The 27,571-nt window shown below is 45.7% G+C and overlaps 1 protein-coding gene across 2 annotated transcripts in view; it reads right to left on the bottom strand.

Moving 5' to 3' along the window:
• Positions 1-27,571, bottom strand: part of Pcsk2 (proprotein convertase subtilisin/kexin type 2) — a 255,316-nt gene that overhangs the window by 72,938 nt on the left and 154,807 nt on the right. Inside the window, exons 3-5 of one of the 2 annotated variants that reach the window (XM_063248655.1) lie at positions 25,112-25,225; positions 22,480-22,588; positions 15,038-15,075 (exon numbers count right to left, since the gene is read on the bottom strand). In XM_063248655.1, the coding sequence (XP_063104725.1) occupies positions 15,038-15,075; positions 22,480-22,588; positions 25,112-25,225 (261 nt within the window). The remainder of the gene's footprint in view (positions 1-15,037; positions 15,076-22,479; positions 22,589-25,111; positions 25,226-27,571) is intronic. The other variant, XM_063248656.1, reaches the window with a different exon arrangement.

Genomic DNA, 27,571 nt, shown 5'->3' on the forward strand with positions numbered 1-27,571 from the left:
CACACAAATAGAAAGTGATCCAGCTGTGATTTTAATAAAATCATTTTCCTATGTCTTAATACACAATTGGTTAGGTCAACATATTTCTTCAGACTTTCTTATAAAGGGTCAAATAACAAATATTTTAAGTTTTTCAGGCCCCACTTGCTATTATAGCATAAAGCAGGCATAGGAAAGAGGCAAACTGATTGTGGCTGCATCCCAGTAAAACTCATTTATGAAAACAGGTGGCCAGCCTGGCAAAGATAGTTTGCCCACCCCTAGGTTAGATTGGAGAAGTGACAAAGGTCTTCTTTGCTTTCATGTTTACAACAAATAGATTAATTTTAAAGCTCTCTTTAGCACATGAGCACTTGAGAAATTATTTTAAAATAATACTCAATCACTGAAGTACAAGTTTAAGCACGCATTCCTTAGACCTGAAGAACAGCTGGCGGGGTCCTGGGATATATCACTGCCATGTGTCCTGCTAATATTGCTTTCCTGTTAATCTTGCACGTTAGTCCTGGCAGCCCTGGGGTATTGTGTTCCAGCCACCCTTAATTATACACACAGTACACTCAGGGCAAGACTTGTTCCCCAAGTACTGAAATGACAGTGTCTATTTTTCATCCTGTCAATATTAATTATGTGCAATTTAGTGTTCAATATTATTTTCTATATTAATTTCCACACAATGGAATAAGTCTAATTTGGAATGATAAAATTCATTTGCATTTAAATTGGTATTTGATGCATTCCCTGTGAGGAGTTGATAGCATCCATGATCATCATTATTAGCAATGTTTCTCAGGCACGTTTGGTATCCCTGGGCAGGATTTGTAAATATAGAGCGCTGAGTTCAATATTAACAATGACGACCTTGTAATGGCATATTCCTCCAGAGAACCCTGTGAATAGAGTCCTTATATTTTGGGAATTCCCTTTTACTGGAATAGAGATTAAGCAAAGCTTATCAGCTAAGAATGTGACCACACATGTCTTTTCATTTTAGTTTTCAAAATGTTTTGATTAGTGATCCTGTATACAAAAACCCTTGGCTAATTTTTTTAGCTTGAAATGCGTTCCCTGAGTTACCAAATGATTCTTGTGAATTGTACATAGCACAAATGAATGAGTTGAAAGTGAAAAGACAATCACTCCTGCCCCTGTCTATGGTTCTGTCTTGGGAGAGACCGGCAGTCTTATGCAGTAGGTTCATCTTTTCCTTGGCTGTGGTCATGAGAAGGGAGATCAGTTCTCCCCAGGAGCCAGCGAGCACCCAAATATTCATTACCTGAACTGAGCACCTTGGGTTGCCACTAAGAGCTTCTCTTTCCTGGTGAATGTCTGGTGTTCACCAAGGTACAAATGAGTAATTTCTATCATAATACACAGAACAGGTGGAAGTGTATGGGGAGGCAGAGAGAGCAGCTGGGTGAGGGGAAGCCATGGCCAGAAACCTTGAGAGAGGCCTTGGGACAGGACAGGGGCATGCGAAGTGGTCGAGGGAGGAGAGGGAGGTGTTAACCAACAGTCAGCTCCACAGATTATTTGTGAGTGGACCAGGCAAGTGACAGATCAAACTCCCCAGGAAAGCTTTGGCTGAGTGGCCTGGATGATGTGATCGTGAGTGACAGGCTGAAATACTGTGTGTGAGGTCATCACACAGGAAGCTACTCAGGGGCTGGTACCTTCTCATGGAATCTTCTGGAATCATCTCTGCAAGTTAGAGAGCAGCAATGCGCAGGTGTGTGTAGGGTGTGGTGGCGGAGAAAGATAGGGCTGCCCAGTGTCCCACATCAGAATTTCAGAGCCTCACATTCAAATGATACTTTCTGATAACTCAATAAAGACCCAGTGTTCACATCATGTGAACAACCCCTTCGGGGCCCTTGATTCTGAAGATAGTCATTAGGGCAGACATTAGGGCAGACTGAGGGCTGGAAAGCTCCAACTGCATTTTGTTTTGCAGAGACTCAACGGTAGTCCTTGAACCAATGCACCCCAAAAGCTTAAATTTATGTGAAACCTATTTTAAAACAATTGGCAACATTGGAGTCATAACACGCAAGCCTGCTCTTTCCTGGTGTAACGAAAACATCTCTCACATGCTGCAATGCATCTTATTCTCCTACCTCACAGACAGCTCTTTGTGGGGGTTCTGTGCACCCCATATCCAGAGCTCAGACCTCCCCATAACAGATAAGGTATACTGCCAAGAGCTGGGCCCTGGCTTCCTGTTCTTGCCTTTAGGTTTTAATTATCAGTTAGTAACTAAGGGTTCTTTCTTTGCGAAAAATAATTTCCCGTAGGTTGTGAGCCAGCAGGGTTACTATGGCTGAGAGGGTAATCTTATTTCCACGTCAGAGATTCTCCCTGGCTTGGCCAGGAGGGTGGAAAATTTTGCTTTGCTGCAGCCTGCACCCATGTAAGGCTGGGATCCTCAGGAACCAGCTCAAGATGCAGCCTTGTGGCAAGGGCCTTATTAAGGAGGCGACCCCAGCAAAAGCCAGTAGAGTTGCGAGGCCAAACAGGGCAGGGAGAAGCCAAGCGAAGGCAGGACTTGAAGCTCACGGGAGTAGCCCTCATCTGGTCCTACAGGGGGCGCTGGCAGGCTGCTACCCTCTGTCTGCTCCCCGGTGGGTTAGAGGTTCATGATGTCCAGAGGGGATGTGAACTTCCAGATGTATCAGTGTGTGAGGGACTCAGAGGCTTCGATAGCCCAGGGCAAGAGCAGGTGGCTGCAAGTGGAGACACAGAGAGCACCAGGGGTGGTGGTGCAGACAAGATGGTGTGTGATAGGGGCTGACTGCCGGGTAGTGGTGGGTGGCAGGGTGGGGGTGGAGGAGGAGGCTTGAAAGGTGAAAAGCCCAGTGTCAGGAAGCCTGGGGTTCTTTCAGAGGGACCTGTGGTTGGGTCTTCACTAGGGCTAGTGTTCATCTGGAGACTGGAAGCATCCAGTACTTCAGTGGAGAGGAGGGTATGTGCAACCTCAGGGGATGCTGAGACCTAGCTGCAGGACCTGCTGTGTGACCTCTGATGATTCATTGCCATGCAGGTGCTCAGTTTCTGCCTCTGTGGAGTCCTGGGCTAGTACCTCTCTAATAGCACTTGAGCTGCCATGGCCTTAACCTTGGCACGGCGAGGTCTATCATTCTGTGGATGCAGGATATTTGTTTTAGCCAGATGATTGGGGACTTGAAAGGAGATGAAAGCACTGGCCATGCCCTCACACCCTCACCCACATCAACCTACATTGGAGACGGTGCCCGCCCCGAGGCAGCCTGAGATGGGGAGGGCAGGGCTCTGGGCATCATCAGAGGAGGACAGCATCCTGTGGGATGGATTTTGGCCACATAGGTCCATCTTCCAGGTAACTGCTGCCCTCAGAATGAGGCCCCCTGTGTCTCCAATGAGCCTGTGGGGCTGGGAATGTGTCAGAGTGATCCAGAGTCACCTTTTTCTCTCATGGGATGTGAATGCTCAGTTCTCCTCCTGGGGAAGGGAATACCAGCCTGTGTTCATTTTCTCCTGCTGCTGGCCCAAGTCAGTACCAGCTAACACTGGCTTGAAGCAACACAACATAAGTTTATTACATGCAGTTCTATAGGTCAGAACTACAAGATACAATCTCACTGGCTACAGCCCAGGTGCCAGCAAGGCTGTGTTTCCTTACAGTGATTTCGGAGGAAAACTGTCCCCTTGCTAATCAGTTCCTTGAGCGACTGAGTCTCTGTCTCCTTGGAAGCTGTCACTTAGGGCCATGGCCAGTTTTCTCCTTCAGAGATGGTAAATGGGTTGAATCTTCGTACTCTGAATCTCTTCTTCCCTTCTTCTTCCTTCATGCTGCTTCTGACCTGGTCTGCTTTTCCCTTTCATTTATGTTAGTCAGCTTTCCCATTGTTGGGACACAATGCCTGATATTCCCAATTTAAAGGAGGAGGGATTTAATTTGGCTCATGGTTTCAGGAGATTCAGTTCATGGTCAAGCCAGCTCCAAGGTGGGGACATCATGGTGGAAGGACCCAGTGGAACAAAGCTACTTAGTTCATGATGATTAGGAAGCAGTGGCAGTAGAACAGTGGCAGAGAGGAAGGGGCCAGGGACCAGATACAGTATTTAAGGCCACATTCCCATGGCCCATCCAGATACATCCAGAAATGTGCTTTTCTAATCCACCAGGTGGCTCCCAAGCCAATCAAGTTGAACAATCAAGCTTACACCTCACATTTATAAAAAACATAGGATTGCATTTGACTACCTGGAGAATCTTAAACCAACCTTGGGTCCACTGGCCAAGTGTCTTTATGTATGCCATGTCACAAGTTCCAAATAACGTAGTCACAAGTTCCAAAAATTGGATCACAGACATCTCGGGGAGGGGACTTTATTCTGCTGATAGCATGGTCCTTCTGTCATCTTGTATTCCTTCCCTGCTTTGTTTAGATGGATCCTTCTCCTTGATGTTAACTTTCTCTTGACTTCATTCATTCATTTGACAAACCAGTAGGGACAGTTAACTGTTACGTTTAAGGTCTTGTGCAATGCACTGAGGACATGGAGAGTACTAAGGTACAGGCCTTTTCTGCATTAAGAGCACCAAGGAGGTGCTGTACCATGCAGGGTGAAGTTGGTACCTGGCCAAAGCTCCTTCATTGGGCCAGAATTCCTGAACCCCAGCTCTGGGAGTCATGGCTGCTAGAAATTCACAACTCTCTCCTTTCCTTGCATATTGCCCTTGGACAGATGAATCACTAAGCCTGGGAGGCTACACGTGGGCACTTCTGCAAAGACTGTTCAAGTCAGTGACAGATGGACATAGGAGCACAAAGTGCTGATTCTCATCCCAAGAGGAAACCTGCTGTGTGATGTGACTCAGGCTTTGGTGCTCCCTGTGGGATGAGGTCCAGGCTGGGCTCCAGCAGAGACCATGCTACGTATTGTCCTGCCTCCTGCCTTGCCTTTGCCTGAGGGCCCTCACCCAGGAGTCCTTGTGTCATCCTCTTCCAGGGTATCCAACCCAGCTAGTTAGTAATGATAAGCAATCCAGTCTCTTTTACCAAATTACCCTCTCTCTGATGTGTGTATGGACACACAACATATACAGACATACTGGACTTTTGTAACAATGAGCAAATATAACTCTATGCATTCTGTCAGTCTATGTGCCTATCTCTAACCACGATATGTTTATAAGGTGAAAGTGAGGACTAAAGTATAATTTTTCATACAAGAAATGTGCTAAGTATTTTGCCCGCTGCAATATGCAGGCCCTGGCTGAGAGTAAATCAAAGAAAGGCTGCTCTCATGAAGTCTCTGCATGCTTTACAGGAGCAGCAGAGGGAAGGAAAGTGTGAACACGTAGACTTAACACGCTAACTGGCAATTCAGTTTCATTCTCTGTGAGTTCCGGGTGAGTCCTTACAGCAAGAGGAGCTCGAGCATGGACCCTGGGTTCTGATTGCCTCAGTCTTCTGATCTTCCTTTGCTAGATCCTGGCCACACAGTCTTGGGTGAGCAAGGGCTCATGGAGTGTGTCCCAGTGCAAGGATATTCCAAGGCTGTGTGCACATCACTGAGAAAATGAGCACAATCACTGATAAGGTCCGAGTGATATCTTGGATGTTGACTGCCCCCAAAGGCTCATCTGTGACAGACCTAGTCTCCAGGATGGTGCCAGGGGAGCAGGAGGAACCTCTAGGACATGAGGCCTCATAGGAGGTCCTTGGATCATCAAGCTGCACCCTTCAAAAGGATTGTGGAACCTCACCCATCCCATCTCTTTTAATCTCTCTCCTTCCTGGCTCAAGATGTGACTTCTGGCTCCAAGATGTGCTCCTATCATTGCTACTCATCAACCTCACCAGTGACCGAAGCAATGGGGCCTATCAGATCCTGGAACTTGAATCTCCAAAACCATGTGTTAAATAACCTTTTCTTCTCATATAGTTAGTTGCCTCAGGTATTTTGCTGTAGCAATGTAAAGCTGATTAATACATTCAGTATTATTATTTTACAGATGAGAAAATTTAAGCATGGAGAGATTAACTTGCCCTGGGTCACACAGTAAAAAAATAAATAGGTTTGATTTCAGGGGTGTTATCCCTGGCACTCTTGACTCCCACACTAAATTTCTCTGACCCTCTAGTTAAAGCAGAATTATTACTTATAAATCCCACTAGCAATAAGTAGGAAGTCCAAGTATTTCTGAGGAAAAAGCAAATATATTGAAAAACATAAAAACTAAAGAATGATCTATTTTATGGACTCAGAGCAAAAGCAAGTCATTTGGTTGAGACTCAAACGTCCACTATAACTAAGAAGATGATATCAAATTTTTTATTGCTGCATAGCAAATTACCACAATCATAGTGGCTTAAAACAACACCAATCCAACACCTCAGAGTTTCTGAACATGGTTGGCTAGGTGCTTTACCCAGGGGCCCCCCTGCCTGCAACCAAGCTTTCAGCTGGGGTGAAGATTTCACCTAAGGCCTGGAGTCCACTGGTTGTGGCAGAATTCAGTGGCTTGAGCAGTAGGACTGTTAGCCTTAGCTCCTACACTTCTCTTACGAATACTTTAGAGAAGGCCACCACTTCTCTTACGAATACTTTATTAGTAAGATAACAACCTTGGAACAAAAGTCATGTTCCAAGTGATGCTCCTCAATCGGCAATACCTCCTCCACACCACCAGGGGGTGGGGGAGGGTCGCTATTACTTGGAATTTTTTGACGTCTTCTTTGTCTGGTCTGCAGATCCTTTTTCAAAGGACTCATTTGATCAATTTGGGTCCATCCAGGAGAATCTTCTCTTTGATTAGTTTAAGTTCAATGATTAGGAACCTTAATTTGAAAAATTCCTTTTGCTTTTGCTATATAAGGCACCCGAATCATGGCACTAACCTCCTGTCTTATTTATAGGTCCTGCTCACACACATGGTAGAGTATTCACACGGGGAGGGAATCTTAGGGGCCACCTCAGAACTCTGCCGGGCTTTATCTTCAAGGAAAAATTATAGAGAGATTCTGAAGGAGATAATGGCATCTATTTGAAATGAAAGTTGTAGAATTTATGATTCAACATAATTGCAAATATGTGTATTAGACAACTCTACAGCTCAGGGTTTGGGCTTTCTTAATTGAGGTTTGGGCCTTTCTTGTTATTTCATAAAACAACTCAGATGATTCCACCCAAATCCTGTCCACATTTGCCCTGGCGAGGCACATGTGGTCAGGCTCTTGTGGACTTGCCTGCTAGGGCCCTGCTGTTTGGTGACAGATGTGGGCAAGCCTGGTGGATGGCACCACTTGTCTGTGGCTTCCCGGTGCTCCCTCCCTTCAGATGGGGCACAGTTGCTCAGGAATCTGGGCCTGTCTGTGCCACACACCCAGATCTGTGGCTCCAAGGCCGTATAATGAAAAGAAAAGGGAAAAACAAAAGTGGATGCCACCATGATGGGTGCACATTTCTCATGGCAGCTATGGTGAGGAGTGGTTGTCCAATTAATGATGTGAAAAGTTTGTCTCAAATAAGCCAAGGTCAACTAACAATTCTGGGTTCTCTGAGGTAGAAACCCCAAGAGAAAAAGCCAGTGAAGTAGTGTTTCATAGCTTGAGGATTCAGTGCGTATACCTTGGTGGTCAGAATAAGAAGGAAATAATGACAGTAGAAAAAAACAATCTTTAAATATTTTTACAGTAGCATAAATGGTTTTTCTGTGGCTTACCATGTAGTGTATGTATTGCTACACATTTTCTGAACATTATGTTTGACCATAAATTAAATAAAATCCTGGTAATTTCATTAACATCCATCCATCCATCCACCCACCCAAATATCCAAGCATAGAAAAAGTGTCTGTTAATAATTTCCTTGGGGAATAAGACCTCCCGGTCATTCTTTCATGAGTGAAAGAGCTGAAAGACATTATCTTAGCTTTAAAGTCACTGTTAATTAGGGAATTCGGGGTAAGGAAATTATTTCTGCAGGTTACTTTCTTGGTGGAAGCGGCTCTGTAGGTAAAAATCCAGTCACCCATTCATCTAATATCATATTGAGCAATGCATTTCTATGCTATTCCCATCAGAGAAAACAAGTTCATCTCTGGTCTTCCAATGCGTTTTAAGTTTTTTCCCTTAACTTTGGAGCTGATTCTCTTGTGTTCTCAAGCGGGTGGTATTTTATTTCCAAGATAGTACTGAGAAGTTGTAACCTAATTCCCTGAGGCCAGGGGCTGGGGCTTTCACTTGTGAATTGTGGATAGCATTTTGCACGTAGTAGGAGGTCAGTACGGCCTCCCACGGGCTGATTGTGTTCAGCAGAACAAAGCTGAGTCAACAGCAATTTGGAAAAACGACTGAACAGATTTTTTTCTTTGCTTTTGTTTATAGCTGTACTTTAGGTTCAAATAAGGAGCTTCATTTCATTAAATAATTTTATTTTCCCCCACTTTCATGCCAAAGGATGTCCTTGTAAAACAGTTTTCTCCAGTGCGTGGGTTAGGTCAGATGATAGTCATTTGACCAGTCATCTATCAATCAAAATTATTGTGACAAACATTCTCATCCCAGGATGCAGTCTGGACCCCTGTGGGGCTAAAGCACCTTATGATCCGGTCAGGATTCATGAGTGCTTTGAACAAAAGCCAGGCTCTCTTTCCAGTGAGACACACAGGTTATTTAAGCTTCAATTTCTTATGCAGTATTAATGTGCTTATTTAAATATTCATGCTTTTAAAAGCCCGGAGCAATGTATGTGATCAATTCTTGATGGCATCTGAGTCATCTCAGCCTGAGAGCTGAGCCTGTCTATAACAGTCACCCTTTCATCACTGTGGTCACCTACCACCTGCCACCTCTGGGCTGCCTGGGCCCCTCCCCAGAGATGGTCACCACCAGGACCATCAGAAGAAAGGAAAAGTGCAGGTCCCTTGGGGCAGCTGCTTGTCCTCCCAAGGACTTCTGTTGGTGAAATACAACCCTGGTGGTATCAGTGATGTTCTGAATTTTGAACAGAACCAAAGAGCCTAATTTGTCTTCTCCTATTCTCGTCATCCTGAGGGGCTGTAGATTTTACAAAGGAAGTAACATAGGACGACCACCTCCAGAATCCTGTTCTCTCCTGGCCTGTGGCTAAGGAAGCTCAGGGAGGGGCTAGGGTCCTGTATTTATTTCCCCAGTGTCATGAACTGTGGGGACCCAATGGTGGCACTCATCTAGGAGTTGGTTGGGAGCATGAAGTGCAGGATCCACATGCCAGAGTTTCTAGGCATGGTAGATAGAGGGCCAGAGATGACCTGAGAAAGCACCTGGTTTTATTTGTTATAGTACTGATGAATTAATATTCAGTGCAATTTAATAAATACTATTAAGTGCCTTCTTAGCATTTTTAAGTATTAACGGGGATACAAAATATGTGCAAAGTGATCCTATCTACAAAGAGTCTTGACCTAAGTCTGTGACGCAGTCACACATACTGTGTGAAAAGCATTATGTTGAGTGAATAAATGGTTCATTGAGTATATAAGTGAAGGGCGCAAAGAGGTGTCCATGTGAATCACCAGAATCTTGAAAAGCTTTAAAGGAACACACATGAGGAGGCCTAGTCCCAAAGCTTTGGACTCAGGAGGTCCAGGGCAGAGCTGGAAATCTATAGAGCTGTTCTCTGATTTACATGGTTTGAATTGTGCATTACACCCCGTGGTGGCAGTCATACACAGTGGATAGAAGCCCTGCTTCAAGTTTCAGTTTCATCTCCCCAGTCTAGCAATATGTGGTACACCCCCCCCCCCCAGCCTTGTGATGGCAGCCACAGGACAGATCCCCTCAGCCACATGACCTCGAGGGGGCATCCTAGAGCCACTGTAGTACACTACGTTGCCACAATCTCTGGTACAGGAATTCAGTAAATTACATTAGATATTCAACACTTTTTTATTTTTCCTTTGCTTTTCCCTCTCTTTTTAAAATAAAATAACTGCCGAGTTGGATGATTTTGCCCAATGACAGGCTAATGTCATGTTCTGAGCACATATAAGGCAGCGAGGTGTCCTGGAGGTTGGGTGAATTAAATGCATCGTTGACTGAGGATGCTTTCAGCTAAGTTGGGTTTGCTGGGACAGAGCCCCACCAGAAGTTGAGCAGTGACTGTGGGTTCTCCCTTGGCTGGGGCGGGCACCAAGTGCTACCAGAGGACTGAGGGAGCTCCGTGCTTGGGCAAAGGTAACAGGTGCTACACGAAATCTGGACTGTGTCAGCAGTGGCCACCAACAGACACCTTGCAGGGGTGGCCTAGGCTGGGCACTTCTACCAGGTCTGGCTGGGCCTGCCTGCCTCTGTGGTGCCTAGGGTTTGGCTGGTATTGGTGGGCTCAGCTGGGCAGCCTTGCTTTTTACTGTGGTCCGGGTGACTCAGGCTCCCTGCAGGGGCAGTCAGACCAGCTCTTTTCCATATACTGCTCCTCCTTCTCCTGGGCCTGGGCATGTGGTTCTAACAAGGCTGGCAGAAGAACAGGGGGCACATGGGGACACTGTCACTTTCACATGACTGGATACTGTGCTGTTCCCTATACATACATAGGTAGGACACGTATAGCATCCTGGGGAGCAGCCTCAAACCCAGGCTTGGCAGGAGCTGGTGGGTAACTCTGAGCCAAGCTCTGTCTACACTGCTTCCAGGAGCTCTCTAGGGAAACTAAGTTCCTATTGCCCTCAGTGGCAATTTGCATAACTCCTGCGGCTGCTCTTCTTTCTAGATACCACTTCCTGTGTCCCCTTCTGGTGCTTCCTGGGATTTCTATGCAAATCCCAGTGAAGTGCAGCTGTGCCTTGGTATCCATGAAGGATCGGTGCCAGGGCTTCCCTATGCTGAAATACACAGTTGCTCCTGTTCCTTATGTAACTAGAATGGCACTTGCCTATGACCTGTGCATGTCCGCTATACACTTTATGGCATGTCTGGGTGACTTATGACACCTAATAATTCAAATGCCGTGTGAACAGCTGTTACACTGTGTTGGATAGGGAGGAATGACAGGAAAAAAGGTCTCTGCATGTTCAGTCGGAACTCACGGGCATGAAAAAGATGACTGCACCTGTTTTCAAGGTCTGGTCTTGTGGTCTGCCTTGGAAAACATCCCAACACCTGGCAGAAGGTCTCTTTGGGTTTTACAGGCTCAACAGCCATTCACTCACCTTTGTGGTCTTAGCAAAGGAGGCCCCTGGAGAGAGCATGGGAAGGTATAGTCACACCCATGGGTTCTTGAAGAGGAGTCCTCTCGTCCAGGGCTCTGCCCAGGGACCCCACACTTGGCCAGCACTGTGAGTTAACCTGCAGTCATCGCTGGCCTGGGAGCCATGCAGCAAGGACATGCACTGTCCCCACTCTCCTGCCTCACCTGCACATGTGTCCCATTCCCGTGTCCTTCCCAAGCTGGGTGATGCTGTGTGTGCGAGAATCTTACCATAGGTCCCTTGTGCCCTCTTCCCCCATTTCATGCTATTATGGAGGCGGAAGAGGGAAAATTTTAATTATTTGGAATGGTGAACATTTACGAGTGGACTGGATCCTTCAGAGTAAAGCCAAGCACAGAACCATAGTGGTTGTTATTATCCTTTGCTCTTAATGCTTAACAGGCTCAATGCGGATTTGTCGAATTACATGAACACTAATGACTTACATTCCTATTGATTTACACTTGCAGAGCATTTTAATTCTCAGTTGAATGGAAAGAACACTGAACTCCTGGCATACTCTCATCCCTCTCTTAAAACATACAAAGTTGGCTTGAGTGAAATCTTAACTTCTCATGGAGGAGTTTTTCTTTGATTTCAGCACCAACACAGAACATTTCTGTTGATTTCATCCTTCAAGAGATTCCAGAGGCCTCCGGTCCAGGGCTGAGGTCGGTGCACACACCGCATACCTGCTGCCTCCCTCCCTAGGTGAGTGGCAGCTCCCCATGCCCACGGCTCTTTGCCCAGGGCTGTCCCCGCGGCTGGGTGGAGGAGGAAGGGCTGTCTAGGGACATCCTCTGGTACCAGAGCTCCTCCTCTAGTGTCCAACAGAGTGGGAGTACAGATTCCCCATCCTTCCAGGCTCCTCCTGCCACACACAGGCCTTTCACACCACGGCCCAGGGCTCCCGAGTGGAACGCAGTTCCAGCTGTCCACGGAGGTCAGGGGCTTGCCTGCGGGTGGCCTACTGGCTACCTCCCTTCCAGTCTCTCCTCTCCCTCCAGCTCTGTTTCCTGGGGCCGCTTGCCAAATGAATGCACTCCTTGTGTCCAGGCCCTTGACTCAGGATCTGCCGCTGGGGACCTCCAGAGTACCTCTGCAGGGGCCCGCAGTGGCTCCCCACCGCCGAGCCATTAAGTCACCCAAGCAGGCGAGACACTGCCCACCGGTCCTTCGCTCCCACCATTTCCCAGCTGGCGTCCTCCCCGGGATGCATCGCTCTGGCCCACTCCGCTTGCCACTCTCACGCTGTTACAGATGGGGTCAAATTTCTAACTAAAATAAAGACGACAGAGGAGGGAATTTTCTGGGAGAAGCTACTGAACCCGTGGAATGCCCCATGCCACCAGATAATTGAAAACATTTAAAAACGTACATTTCCAGTTCTCTCAGCTCTTCTGAGCAGGTTATGGGGCCTGGTTTCAGTGTCCCAGTCTTCATCCCTCCTGCAGAGCAAGGGCCACTGTAAACACCCCAAGTATCCAACAATCGGGGATTGAACTGTTCTGATAAATCATGGCATGAGGTAACGCTATACAGTGCCTAAAAACTTCTCTGGAGAATATTTAAATAATATAAAAATATTCCTGGTGTATCAGGCAGATGAGTGAACACTGTGAGTCAAATTTCATTTAAACATACACTAGGAATGGAAGTTCAGGATATTAAAATGGTAATATTATGGCTAGTTTTTAATTTGCTTTATGCTTTTCCAAAATTTCTACTGAGAGCATGTATTTGTTTTTTAATTAAGGAAAATGATCTTGGAAAAAAAATAAAGGAAGAAGATTCCAAGTGCTCGGAGCCCAGCCTAGTGCTCAAGGTCAGCCAGCCCTCTGTGAGGCCACCTCGATTCCCAGGCTCCGGAGAGGGATCTCACGGACACTAGTGCTACCCCTGCAGCTCTGCAGAGCCTTGGGGGATTTCCCTTGAGGTGAAGTAGCCTGATCCACCCTCTGCCCTCTCAAATTTGCAGGGCTGGGGATTAAACCCAGGGCCTTTGTGCTGAGCTACATCTCCAGTCCTTTCTATGTTTTATTTTGTGGCAGGGTCTCACTAAGTTACTAAACTGCCTAGTCTGGGCTCCAGTTTGTGATCCCCACCTCAGCCTCCCAGAGTGCCAGGGCCAGGGACACACATACCGTGTCTGGCTGAGACCTCTTTTTAATCTGATAGCTGGCATCTGAAGCAGATGTCCAGAAACTCCCAGGCTGGGTGCTGGGAAGCATAGGCCTTGGAGACCGGTCACAGTGTCCTTGGCCTTCCAAAGTTGACTGTGGGTGCAGGAGGGAAGTCACCCCACCTTGGAACAACATTTACTTGGGAATTAGCCGACCTTGTATAGCTGCTGCAGGAGGCGCCGGGTCCAGGGACTGTGGCAACCTTGGGAAGCACTGGGGCTCTGTGCGCAGAGGGCACTCCTGCCCACCATGCTGGCCTATGTGCTCTGCAACTGTGTCCTTTCTCTGCCTCTGCAGGGCAGCAGGGCCTTGGAGAAAGTGCCACACATGCGCTTCGCAACCTCTCCTCCAGAGACACCTCAGACCCCTCTCCTGGGATTCGGAGGCCACAGAGCCAGGGAGAGCACCAGAGGGGCCACGGGCAACAGGGCGGACGACCAGGGGTGCAGGCAGTCACCAGGACCAGGGAGGAGAAAGAGGCCCAGTGAGGCCAGCTCTGCAACTTCCAAGCAGGGTGTCACTGTCTTTTCTCTGAAATTGGATTATTATTCCTGGGAACACAGATGAGGTTCGGTCACTGTCATTTCTCTCGGGGGCTGTCATGACTGAACTGCGAATGATTCAGTTTATGTTTTTTAACACTAAAATGATTTTCAGCTCAATTTTCAGGCATGCAGGTTTATAAGCCACACAGTAGGCAGAGAACCACCATTGCCATATTTCCTGAAACCCAGTGAACAGAGCACACAGAAACCCACTTTCAGCAACATTGATAACAGGCCTTTGGGGCAGAGGACCCAGAACGGAGACTGTGGACACTTCTGCTTTAAACCTCCCTTTCTCCTCTTTAAGGAGAAGCCCTTTCCTAAACGCAAGTCTCTTCAGCTACTAAGCTGACAGTTTTATGTGTAAACATGGAGTTTTATTGGGGAAGAATAGGTTAGTGACAGCTGGAATACTCTGAAAGGAACACACCAATGTGTGATGAGCATACTCTTTGGGGTTAAAAGTGATTGATTCCACGAAAGGACTTTTAGGGGCAGTGTTCACTATGACTCTGAAGAGCTCACGCCTGTAAGGGTCATGCTCAGTGTGCTGTGTGTGCTTGTGTGAGTGTTTCTGTGTATTGTGCAGTCAATGTGAAGTGGCCACAACCAACAAAAACAGCAAAAAGATAAAGTTCTTAACTCTCACACAGCGATGGGTGCACAGTGAGTTGCTACCGTGTTTGGTTTTGTCCAGCCAGAACCCACACGGCTCGCTTCCCCCATCAGTGCAGCTGGAGGTGACCTGGACCTGCCAGATGTCTTTTCTTCCTTCTTTCACCCTGATTTTCTTTATACTCTGTTCTTTCAGACTTCTAGTGTCTTTGGCTTCTTCTCATGAAACCATGGCCCTTGATCTTTGCCTTTGACCTGAACTGAGATGGTAACAAAATAGGCTCTGTGCGTGCGTGCACATGTGTCTGAATGTGCCTGCAGGTGTGTCTGTGAGTGCATGTGTGATCTGTGTGGGTGTGAACAGGTTTGTTCCTGTAGCTTGCAAGTGTGTGTCCTCAAGTGTGTTCCTAATAACCTGGGCTCCAGAACACTGACAAGCATTCACTCCCTTCCCCCACCTGATGCCCACTCCTACTTACATAGTTGGAGGCCAGGTCGGGGTGGAGGTAGTCAATCCCTGTGAAAAGACCACAACACAAGAACAGGGGGTTAATACCTACCACTGCATCCTCAGGAAGGCTGGCCCAGGAAGCCCCTGTTTGGGACTGGTGCCTGGAGCCTTGTCTCAGGGGAGCAAATATTACCCTCCTATGGGCGGGCAGGCTGCAGCTGGGTAGAGAGATAGCTGCCCACAGCACCCTTGAGAGGAACCAAGCCAATTAGAGCTCGGGCCCCAGGATGATCAGGCATCAATGTCAGCATGAGAGGGCTTAGTGACTATGAGATGGAGGGCGCACCAAGGCAGCGATCTAAAAGAGATTTGTAAAAATGCTGACATTTCTAAAGCACCAGCTGGCATTTCTTCGGAAACGAAGTTGGCCCTGAAGAGGAAAAGGGATGATTATTTACCAGGGCCAGGCATCAATGCATTAGGCAAGCACGCTCTGGCATGGGAAGAGGAAGAGGGTGGGGCCGGGAGAGCCATTAGCAAAGGGCCAATGTTTTCATTGAGGAGTCCCGTGTATGACGCATGTCTTTCCAGGACGCTGAGGCTTTGAGTCTCTCAATAATGGGTCTGTCTTGCTGCCCAGGGGTCATTCCCAGGGTAGAATTACAACAAGGAGCACTGCTGGGTCTTATCAGATGTCACCACAGAACAGCAAGGGCCACTGAAAATCTCTCATCTGGGTCTGAAGAACCATATAATCTTCACAGCAGTCACATTTGGGCATCTAGTCCTCAGAGAGATGGAGGGGCAGCCAAGTTGCCTCATGCTGCTCTGCAGAGCAATGGTCATGAGCAGGTATTTGCAGTCAGAGACCAGTGCTTAATTTCCAGTCACCCTGATAACTAGCAGCAGGACCTCAGGCAGGTTGCTTGGCCTCCTGTGCTTGCTTCTTTTAAAACTACTGGAGGTGAGAAGAAGGCAGAGGTGAAAGAAGCTGATGCATGTATGTGCTGAGCCCAGCAGCTGCTGCATTTCATAACTACACTACGACACAATCCTTATGCTCTGGAGGTATCATTAAGTGCCTCCCGGAGCTAATGTCTTTGCTATATACTCTGAGGCTGTGTCGCTATTATAGCTTTGCCCTGGAAAAAGGGACCTCTCTTAGAAGGGATGATTAAGAAGAAAATTTCTTTTGTTTCTTTCTGTCTCTTTCTACAAATTTGTTCTGGAGTGTGAGCCCCAGAAAGATGGTTCCTGAGAGTCATTTTTCACCCACAGCTGGATCGCCTGCTCCTTCCATCCCCCTCCCCAGCTCTGCAAAGGGGAGGGTTCAGCAGCTTTAATGACTAATGCTTTAAAATCTGACAGGGTGGTCCATGCCTGCCATCCAGCACTTTAGGAAGCTGAGGCAGGCGGATTACAAGTTTGAGCCCAGCCTGGATAATTTAACATTTTAGAGACTCAGTCTCAAGGTTAAATAATTTTTAAAGAGCAAAAGGGCTATAATGTGACTCAGTGTAAAGGCTTTGGGTTCAATCCCTAGCACCACTAAACATACAACGCATGTTTTTAAAAGTTATCCATTCTTGTTCTGGACCCAAATTGAATGATGGCCAATTTAGGATGTGGGAGGAACCAGGAATGACGGCAGGCTTTGGACTGATCCGATCCAGTTCCATTTAGGGATCGGACACTCAACACTGGAATGGCTTTGGCCAAGTGACAATGGCACTCGAGCCTTTGTTTCCCCAGCTTTGGAGTGGGACCATTGTTCACCAGGCACAGTGGTTTTCAGGCTCAGAAACAATTCACTGAGTGCTCAACTGGAGGTAAAAACCTTCATGTATTTTATCTCTTGTCATCATTGGTGCCACCATCCCCACCTTGATGGAGCAGTGAGATAACGTGGGACAAAACCAGCTTTAAAAATCTTGGTTTTAGAATCTAGTGTTGAAATTAAATTATGCCCTTGTTAAAAATTGGTTAACTTTGTTGGGGCATTTTTTTAAACACACAAGTAGACTTAAAAAGACTCATAAGCATACACAGACACTTTCTAACCGGAAGTCAGGTATTAAAACATGACTTCATGTTCTGAAGGTGGAATTTAAGAGAAAAATATTCTGAGAATTACTAATCTCTCCTCTGCAGAAAGAAAATATTGGAGCAGGAAGATAATTTGAAACCAGAATAAAATTAGACTTAAAACAAGATAAATTTAGCTTCATTAAAATAAAGGTCCTTTAATAGGTTAAAGAGAAGACTAAGTGTGGGGGTAGAATGAAAGTTGGCCTCGGAAAATTTATTTAGAAATGTGAAAGATGATAGACCTGATTCATGAAAGTAATAATGAAGTAATAAATGAAAATAATAACCAGATAGCATTATTATTCTGGGGTATTTCAATCTACTGAAATAATTTCTTAATCAGCTTCCTTATTTTTTAATTCTTACATTATTATCGTACTCTCATTTTCTATACTTCTGTTTGTTTTTCAACAATGAATGCCTGGCACACTGCAGATGTTAGAAAGCCGGCTGGTTTAGTCCCACCCCACATGGCGCAGTTGCTTGTGGTCATACTGTGACAGTGCGGCTTGGTTCCCTGACTTGTGATGCATTAGGCGTAAGGAATGTGGCACACAGATGACAAGTTCTGGCTGGTAGTTTTGCTCATAAATCATTAATAATCTGCTATCCATTTGAATCTTTTCACAAGTCTAACCCACACTAGTCTAAATTCTCAGGAAGCTCTGACAATTTGGAAAACATCAGAGCAAGAACAAAGAGCTCCTGGATGTGTTCCTACCAGGGTTGTTCACAGTTGAGATGTATGACAGTTCAGGGCCAGGCCCCAGCTTAGGTCCTTTCATGGCCTCCATCCATCCTACTGAATTGTGTCTTGATGAGGAATGGGTCTGATGTACATATTGTATGTCCAAAGGTGCCCAGCCCGAATGACCGGTCCCATGTCTTCTACAGGTGACATGGTCATGCTTCTCCTAGACAGCTGAGTCGATAGCCTCCGCTTCCATCTTGATGGCCTTGTAACTTCATCAGGTGGTAGAAGCAAAGGACATCACTGCATGACTTGTAAGGTTAGGCCAGGAAAGGCCTGGAAGCATTTGGAAGTGAGGGTTACAAAAAGCCAACGTTGCCCTGAAGGGAGCGGGAAGAGTGAGGCTGATGAGGTCCAGAGGGAAAAACCTAGAGGGAAGGTGCAGTTCTCCTTAGACTCTAGGTGTGGTAATGAGAAAACAGACTTATCTGGAGAGGCAATTCTGATGAAATCTCAGATAGAAACAAAGAATAAGGTGCTGGGAGCTGGAGGGACGGTGTTCTTGCTGCAGAGGGGCAGAGGCCTGGGTGGATGAAGTCCTTGTCCTAATGCTTAATGGAAGGCACAACTTGAGTGTGATGAGCTAGGACATCTGGCAGAAGAACTCTCTGAGCAAAGCATCGAGGGCATGGCCCAGCTTCTTCTGACTGTGTATAATAAAATGCAGGATTTATGATTCAAAGGGAAACAGAACTTGTAGAACTGGAGAAGCTTTGATCTGACCCGTAAGAAGCGGGAACATATGTTCATGGGTGGGTGCTTGACAGCGAGGCTCGTGCGGATGGAAGGAAGCATGATGGCCTCCGTCACAAGGTTGGGACTGTTCCTGGGGTCTTCCTGGCTGCCCTGCTCAGCATAGGCTCTGAGTGTGCTGGCTGTGAAATCAGAATGGTTTCAGAAAAAGGGCCTGGGGTACCTCTGCAGTCTCGAAGCTTGCTGCTCAGGGGAGCCTCCAAGTTTCTGCCTCAGGTATTTGGGCACCCTGCTTCTTGGCTGCCAAGATGTGTCTCAAGTATGCAGACATTTGTCTCAGGCTCTCTGTAGAAAGTTTGGCATGAAGTGCTAACTCTGCAGGATGCAAAAGCAGAGCTGCCTCTAGATTATAAAGGATCAAGGCCCAGGCAGACAACCACAGGGATGCAGATATGGTAGAGAACCTCACGAGGACAATATTCAGCAGACTGCTCTCCAGACCCCAGAAACAGGCCAATATGTGACTCTGGCTTGGGAGAATCACAGGCACAGGACTTTAAACCACAGGAGTAGCTGCATGGGCTGAGCGCAGTGAAGCCATGGGGCAGGGTTGTAGGGATCCTTAGGGAGTCATACGGACGGACCCCGCTTCAGTGGTCCAGAAGATGGGTCAAGGAGTAAATGCCTATCCTCAAGCCTGAAGATCTTTTGTTTGCTCTTTTGAATTTTGGACTTGGGACTGGTTATCTACTGTTTTGTTCTCATTTTCTATCTTCCTTTTGGAATGAGAATGTCTGTCCTATTCCAGTTTTACCACTGGATTGGAACTTGTCTGATTTTGCTGGATCACAGCTGGAGAGCAATTAGCCTTGGGATGAATTATATCCCAGACTTCACCCATGTCTGATTTAGACGGTATTTAGGTGAGAGGGTGGCCTCTCTGATGGCTGGCGGAGGACACCCAGCAGACTTTTAACTGGTGGTGCTGTAACAAGTTAAGGTTCTGGAGCTGCTTAAGAAGGACAGGAATTTGAGGAGCCAGGGTGGAAGGCTATGGTTTGAGCGTTTGCATTCTCCCAAAATTCAGGTTAAACATAATCCCTAGGGTAAAAATGTTTGCAGATAAAGCCTTTAGGGGGTGATTCAGTCTTGAGGGCCAACCCCTCATGAACAGGAGTAGCACTCTTCTAAAAGGCCAAGAAGGAGCAGGTTCATTCCTGCTCTCATCCCATGTCACATGAGCAGGCAGAGCTCGTCCTCTCAGAGGAGCTGAAGAAGAGGCACCATTGTGGAAGTAGAGGAGTGGATCTCACCAGGCACTGAATCTGCTGGCACCTTGGTTTGGGACTTGCTAGCTCCCATGTGGGGGAAATAAATGGCTACAATTTACCAGTTACTCAGTTGAAGGTATTTTGTTATAGTGGTAAGAATGTACTGAGAGAAGGACATTGTAAACATGAAAGCTATTTCCCTGGAGTCCTGTCAGTGTAAGCTAGAATTTATAGCCACTCTTTTAAGAGAAGCCTCAAGGCCACATGAGAGGAAATTACAATGTACTCGCTTGTTGTGACTCTCTCTGTGGAGCTCCCCTGGCAGTCACTAGCTATGCAGTGAGCCACCTTGGTGTCCAGCCTCTCTTTGTACATGAGGCAGGATCTGTTTTCCCTCCCCTGGGCTGATGATGCTGGAACCATCACCCAGCAGAAATGGCAGGGACGACCTCCTCTGCAGGTCCAGCCTCAGTGAGGACTGGAGCTCTTCCTTCACTCTCTGGATACCCAATCTTAGGAGTCCTGAGCCCTCTTGTCTGAAATCCAGCCAGTTTTCTGGGAAGGAGAAGTCCCAGGGCTACATTGAAAGCAAGAGAGGCTGAATCTCTAGTGGGCTCCAATCCCAGCTATTTTTGATGCCAAGCGCCTGAGAGAGCCCAGGGAGACAGCAGCAGAACCTATCATTCCACAGAACCATGAGATCATAACATTGCTGCTCTTTTGAAAAATTTTTGGAATGGCTGATTTTTTGACAGCAGAGGACTAGAACAATGGAGGTCCCAGGAGTTTTAATTGGGGATGGGCAGCAAGTTCATCCTTTCGAGATCCCAAAGGCCATGAATTTGTGGAAGAAATATCAAACAAGAAATTCTACTGGAACTTTCTAAAGGGTTTGGTTTATTAGCATGGGACAGTCACAAATGATCTGAAGCATCAGGCAAGGGATAAAGCTAAGAATTTGGAAATGAACACTTGCAATGCTTCTGGAGGCATCATAAGAGCAATATACACGTATCGTCACTGTAGTGTCACTTAGGGTGGTCTCTCTGGTGGCTGGTGGAGGACACCCAGTAAAGAGGTTGTTGGAATTGATCACCAGATCTCGGTGCATCTTTTTTTGGGGTGAGCTGGCCTTAACTGCTTTGGATAAGTTTCCTAGCCGAAGTGTTAGGAAGGAAAGACACTCACAAGCTGCAGACATCTGTCCATGACCAGTTTGGTGCAGAGCTCCTTTATTTTCTGCAAGCCCTCAGCTGCAGGAGGAAGCTTTTGCATCCACTTCAAAACATCGCACGGGTCAGAGACATATGGAGACCTTGTTGGCGTGTTGCTCCTCAGTGACCCCGAGCAAAGGTAGCACAGATTTTAAGCATGCTGTCTCCCTGTTCCCTCCATCCAGAAAGCTTCAAAGGCTTGCTTTCGACAACACAGTGTGCTTTGAGGATCTTCAGAAAGGACAGGCTCCATTGTTTCATCTCTGCACAGCCTTTGCATGTAATTAGATCCATAATGCACAGCGGAGCTTTTACCTGGGGGCTCAGAGCACTAAGGAGGGGCAGAGGCTCAGCCCCATGAAATGACCACATGCTGGTGACTCTACAGGATCCAGCCAGGGGCAAGGACATATGCACATGGCAAAAACCAATTCATCAAAGTCATTCCATAGAAATTCAAGTCTTAAAACTACAGCAAATAAAGCTCTGATAAATCTCTGGCAGGCACACAGGATAGAATAATACAGAAGTGGTGTCTGTATCAAAAGGTTACTGAAATTTGCTTCACCAGGGTCATTCTAAAAGTAGCATTAAAGTCAAATGTCCCCAAACCCTGATCCTGTTACTCAAAAGCTATTTCATAGATCTAGAGCCACACAGTTTTATAGAACTTTGTATGGTGATTGAAATGTAATTGGTCTGAATTTCAGAGGCTGAAACAGCCCATGGACCACTAAGAAGTTGAAATGACAGGCCGAGTTGTAGGTCCATGGTAGAGTGCTTGCTTAGCATGAGGAGGGACCTGGGTTTGATCCCCAGCACCACAAAAAAACAGAACCAAACAATTTGAAATGAAGCTGATGTGACTGAAGAATTGAATTTTTGATTTTCTTTAGCTTTAATTCACTAAAACTTAAGCCACTATCTATAGGTAGTGGCTACTGCATCACAGTGTGGTTCTTAGAGAAATATATGGTAAGGATAAATAGATTTAGAACTCTTCTTTTTTAATTTTAATTTTTTTGGATAGGCTCTCACTATGTAGTTCAGGCTGGCCCTGGACTCACTTTGTAGCCCAGGTTGGCCTTGAACTTTCTGATGATCCTCCTGTCTCCCCCCAAGTGCTGGGATTATAGGCATACACAGCTTAGAACACTTCTTAAGATAAAGTATAACTTGTGGCCCAATAAGAAATTGAGGTTGATTGACAGGCAGTTGTCATTTGTTGAATTTCTTGTTTATTCATTCAAAAGTATTTGTTAAGGTCATTACCGAGTGGCCACTGATTCAGAGAAAGGGGAGGATTTAGTCACAGTGTTGTGTGGTTAGCAGGTCTAGAATCAGAGATGCCAATCCTGTCACCAATGAGCATCTCTGAAACAATAACTACTAATCTGAAGGTGTGCAAGGACACACTCACTTCCAAGTGATGCAAAGGTTTTGGAATACTCACCATCGTCCATAATCCCGATGGTCACCCCTTTCCCGGTGTATCCCAGCTCCCAGGCCTCTGCCACATTCAAGTCAAGGCCAGGTGTGCCATCAGCCTGCCCGGTGTTGATCTGGTACAGAAATGCCAAAGCAGAGAATCTGTTGGTTGGGCAAAGTAAAGCCTGTGTGTAGATGGTTCGTTGGATGTGCTCAGCAGCTACCTGTGGTCACAGGGCCAGTGAAAGGCCAAATCCCCATGAAATAGCACTTTGGGATGTGCTTCTCACTTCCTCACACTTTTCCCTATTTTTTTCACATAAGTGATTGATGCCTCACATTTTATGTAAGTGTGCAAAAGTGGCTTCAATCCTCTCATTTCTGTAACTAGATGTTTATGTTTAAACTCATTTTGTATCAAATCCTGGAGCTGTCATTGCCAAAAGAGCTTCCTTGATTCAGAATCAAAAGTTTACTCTTGAAACTCTTTGTTCATGCTTCACAGTTTGAATTTAGCATGTGCTGTCATGGGTTATCCTTATTAAACATAACTTCAGTATTAATGATACTATATCCAAGGGGAAGTACCAACATAGAGTTGCTAAAAAAATTTGTCCAATTTGATGTGCTTCTCACTTCCTCACACTTTTCCCTATTTTTTTCACATAAGTGATTGATGCCTCACATTTTATGTAAGTGTGCAAAAGTGGCTTCAATCCTCTCATTTCTGTAACTAGATGTTTATGTTTAAACTCATTTTGTATCAAATCCTGGAGCTGTCATTGCCAAAAGAGCTTCCTTGATTCAGAATCAAAAGTTTACTCTTGAAACTCTTTGTTCATGCTTCACAGTTTGAATTTAGCATGTGCTGTCATGGGTTATCCTTATTAAACATAACTTCAGTATTAATGATACTATATCCAAGGGGAAGTACCAACATAGAGTTGCTAAAAAAATTTGTCCAATTTGAATTAAAAAGATAAGTGGCCCATCCTACCTTTCATACAAGTACTAAAGCTAGAAAATTAAGCCCCCTTGAGAAAGAAAAAGGAAGACAAATATATTCCCATTATTATGTTTACTTCTCTCTTTGCGTGCAGACTTTTATGTGCATCTTTTTATGTGCAGACTTTCTCAAAGATGGTTTGTCAAATAGTTAAGTCAGAGCTTTAAATGACACAGTGGTAAGTGGCTATTGTGTGAATGTCATTTGTGCTTTTCAAAAAAATTACTGTCTTCATTTTTCACACTCGGGTGATGGCTAGTCCTCTCCATCTCCTCTGATGTAAGGATGGGCATGTGAATGGTGGTGGCCAGTGGCAGGGGAGGTTATAAGTCATTTGTCACATCCATGTGGAAGTTTTAAGAGCCAGGATCCAATCTTCCCCCTTTCCTTGCTAAGATGCTTACAAAAGCAGCTGAGATGGAGCTTAGTCAGTCTAAGTCCCTGAAGGATTATGAAGCATTAATCAGCAAATCACTGTGATTTGGAGATTGTGTGTTACTGAAGCAAATGTAGGCTATCCTGACTAACAAACATAGGCTCATGAGGCAGAGTTGAGTTCTAAGCTCCAGGAGGGAAACTGAACGCATCCCAGAAGTTCACAGGGCTGTGATTTAGCATTTTCTCTTTGTCACTAGCTTTTAATCTTAAACAAAATGAAGTTTCATTCCCATGCATGAATTAGTACCTGTCCCCGACAGTGTGCCCTGCAGCTCAGGTTTGCTGGGACTCCCTGATCTTTTAAACAAAACCCAAGTGGTCTACAAGGATCATGAAAACTTCTATAAAGTCAGAAAATACTGTTGTCACCAGACAGACTGGGTGTCAGAGCCTGGAATCTTATATCCATTCAGCCTCAGGGAATTGATTTCTTGCCATTGCAAGAAGCACTAAGAGATGTTACTTTTGCTACTGTAGTTTCTGAGCTCTCTTGCTTAGCCCTTGTGTGGCCGCAGGATTCTTTCTGTTATGGTTTGTGATTGGATGCCCCCTCAAAGCCTCAAAAGTGGCTGAATCTAGCATTTGTGATTGATTCTTTGTCTAGTTCTGGGATTGATGGTGTGAGTGCTGCACCAGCCCAGGAGCAGGTAGCTGGCATACAATAGAAGGGAGCAAAAGAAGTCTGCTTCCCCTGATTTTTGCTGTTTCATTCTTGCCCCTCAGCCATGCCACCCTGCCCTGGAACCAGCTGATTATGGACTGAACCTTTCAAGAACTACAAGCTAAATGAACTGTTGCTTCTGTCACTTTGGGCATCAGGTATTTTATATCAGCAACAAGAGAAAAGTAACCAAGACACTTTTTCTTGAGCCTGCGACATTGTTGGCCTTTGATTACTCTAGGTCCTGAGAATCCTAGACCTCGATTTGATGTTTATGTGTTTTTGCAAGCCTTCACTCACATATGAGTAAGCTTTTTTAGAATTTAGTAGAATGTGACCTGTCATTTGTAGTAGCTTTGATCCTAGGAGGTCATAGCTACTTGGTAATTCCAGAATAAAGCAGTTCAAGGGAGAAGGTGATAGAAAGTTCATGCACAGAGAGGTTCATGAAACCAAATGCTGGCTAACATCCCACTGACTGAGGAGGAAACAGAAATGCATCTTTTATGTAGGGTTGTGGCATGAGAGGCATTAGAAATATCAGTTGCTTACCAGGTACCACTGCTTTGTAAAAAGAGGATCATTCATGTTGATGTCAATCTCGTTGATGTCTCTGTACCCTCGCTTCTTTCGGTCAAACCCTTCCTGTTGCAAGGCCATCTTTACCTGGAATGACAAGGGGGATAAATGATCAAGTAACAACTTGAACATTCCTCTTCTGGAGTTGATTCTCACAAAGTCGGATTTCACTTGTAAATAATGCAATTTTTTCCCTTAGTACAAGCAAATTCATCACACGCAGATTCACTTTATAATTATTTTCCAACCACAATTACTTATAGTTGTACTGAACAATCCAGACATGCTGATGGCTCAAAGTAAGTTTTCATAAAATAAGAATAAAATGGAGAAAAATGTTCTCCAGGAAGATACAGTGGTGGGGGTTATTAAGTGAAATAAAATAAAACAATGGAATATTTCTGTGAAGGGAAGGGGATTGATGTGGGTTTGGGAAGGGGAAGCGTGAACATTTCTAGAGGGCTTCTCCAAACCCTCACATTTGTTGACAGTCCTGTGTTATTACATTAGAGAATCAGAAACAAAAGAAACAACACAAAATGAAACAAACCACAAAACTTCACAATAGAAACAAAACCAAAACCCAAAACACTGCCAACGCAAAGCCACACCCACTGGAAAGGCTGCAAGTCCCATAGCAAAGCTCTAGGTGTGCAGGAAAACTTCAAAAGGAAATTGATGGATGGTGCTGCTGGCACTGAGAACATTTCATTTCTGGACACTGAGACTGAAGCCCAAGATTATGGATGGAAAGTAAACTTAGGAAGCTGAGTTAGTTCAAGCCGGCTCCTGGCTGTGGCAGGCTTTGTCCAACCAGGAGATTTGATTTTGCTTGGACATTTACCACTTTATCCACCAGCAGCAGTGGCCAATCTGACCATCTACAAATTCAGTGACTGGCTGTGTGGACACAGGGTGTGCGCTGGATATTTATTATGATTATTTCTGTGTTTGTGGGTCAACATTCATTTTTCCTCTTCCCAGTTCTCTGTAGTGTTTGTGTGTGTGTGTGTGTGGGGGGGATTTTCTTGATTCCACTGGGTTCTGTGTACTTGGGAGTGGAATTCTGGGTGCTGTTTGCTGTAAACACTGGGGACTGTCTGGACCTCAAGGTGTTAACAGTCAGGGTAAAATGGAGCTAAAAGTTAGAATTTTTTTTCTGCTGCAGTTCCAACTTCATGGGGCCAGTGGATACTCGCCACCCATGCCTCTCCTCTTCTTAGCCCACGTGAATGGACAGAATATGCAGATATAGGACCTGCGGCATTAAAGTTCAGTTTTCTTAATTTCCCCAAGTCAGGGAGGAAGTGGAAGATGGTGGGCAGAGACAAAGCAAGCCTGCCTGTTGTCTTGGTGAATTCCCTCTCTTCTGTCCTCTTTACTATAAAAGGACCTTGCACACCTGAACTAGGTGAGATGGTGATTTGTGGCAATATGAGGCATCTCCATCTTGGGCAGAGCTTTGAATAAAATATTTTTCCTTTCACATACACACTCACAATGGCCTTGTGTTCTTTGTGGAGCCATGAGCTTAGGGACCTGTGTGGCTGGTATCAGTTTAGCATGTGGTCCTGAGCAGCTGGGGACAAGGGTGACATCACAGTTACCTCACAACCAAGATTTGAATCTCAAGAGAGTGATGCAAGAGTGAGAAACCTTGGGGCCTCTTCACTCCTCAGTTCTCCCCGTGAAGGATCCTGGCCATAGTGCTTGCACCCCAGCTGGGAGAGAGACTGACCCTTTGGCCGCATGGAAGCACCCTGACATCCCTGTCCCAGCTTCTCTTCTGAGAATCCATTTCTGTTGCACTCAGTCAGGAACCTAGACTGGTGTGGGGTGGGAGGAGGGAGGCAAGGGCAGAGACGAGGCGAGGGTGGTGGTAGAGGCAGAAGAGTGAAGAGACCCGGATGCTGTGGGGACCTGACCGTGGATCACCCTGGGGAGATGAAACCAGCTCCTGGCTCTGTGCTCTACACACCCTTCCAGGAGGGTCAGGCTCACTTGCCAGAAAAATTATAATTATCAGGAATGCTATCATATAGGAAAGAAGGGTCAGATAGGCATGAATTCTTGGAGATATTTTAAACAGGGACATTGCAACACAGTTAAAAAATACCCCCCCCCAAAGGAATAGCAAAATTATTGCAAAAATGAGATAAGTGAATGCTTTTATAATGACAAAAATCTGGACCCAACTAATGCCCCATCAAATGCAAATGAATTGTTATTCAAACACGCACATACATATCAGTATATGTATAAATGTGTGTGGCCATATAAATCTGCAAAATGTATATGCATACACATTCTCTCTCTCTCTCTCTCTCTCTCTCTCTCTCTCTCTCTCTCTCTCTCTCTCTCTTTCAGAACAAGAGGCAGTGGGGAAGGACTTTATTAGGTAAAAAACAACAACAACAAAAAAATAAAACAAAA

Source organism: Cavia porcellus, unplaced genomic scaffold, assembly GCF_034190915.1.
Source record: "Cavia porcellus strain 051 isolate PalLab524CR breed Dunkin Hartley unplaced genomic scaffold, mCavPor4.1 scaffold_5, whole genome shotgun sequence".
NCBI classification, from domain to species: Eukaryota; Metazoa; Chordata; class Mammalia; order Rodentia; family Caviidae; genus Cavia; species Cavia porcellus.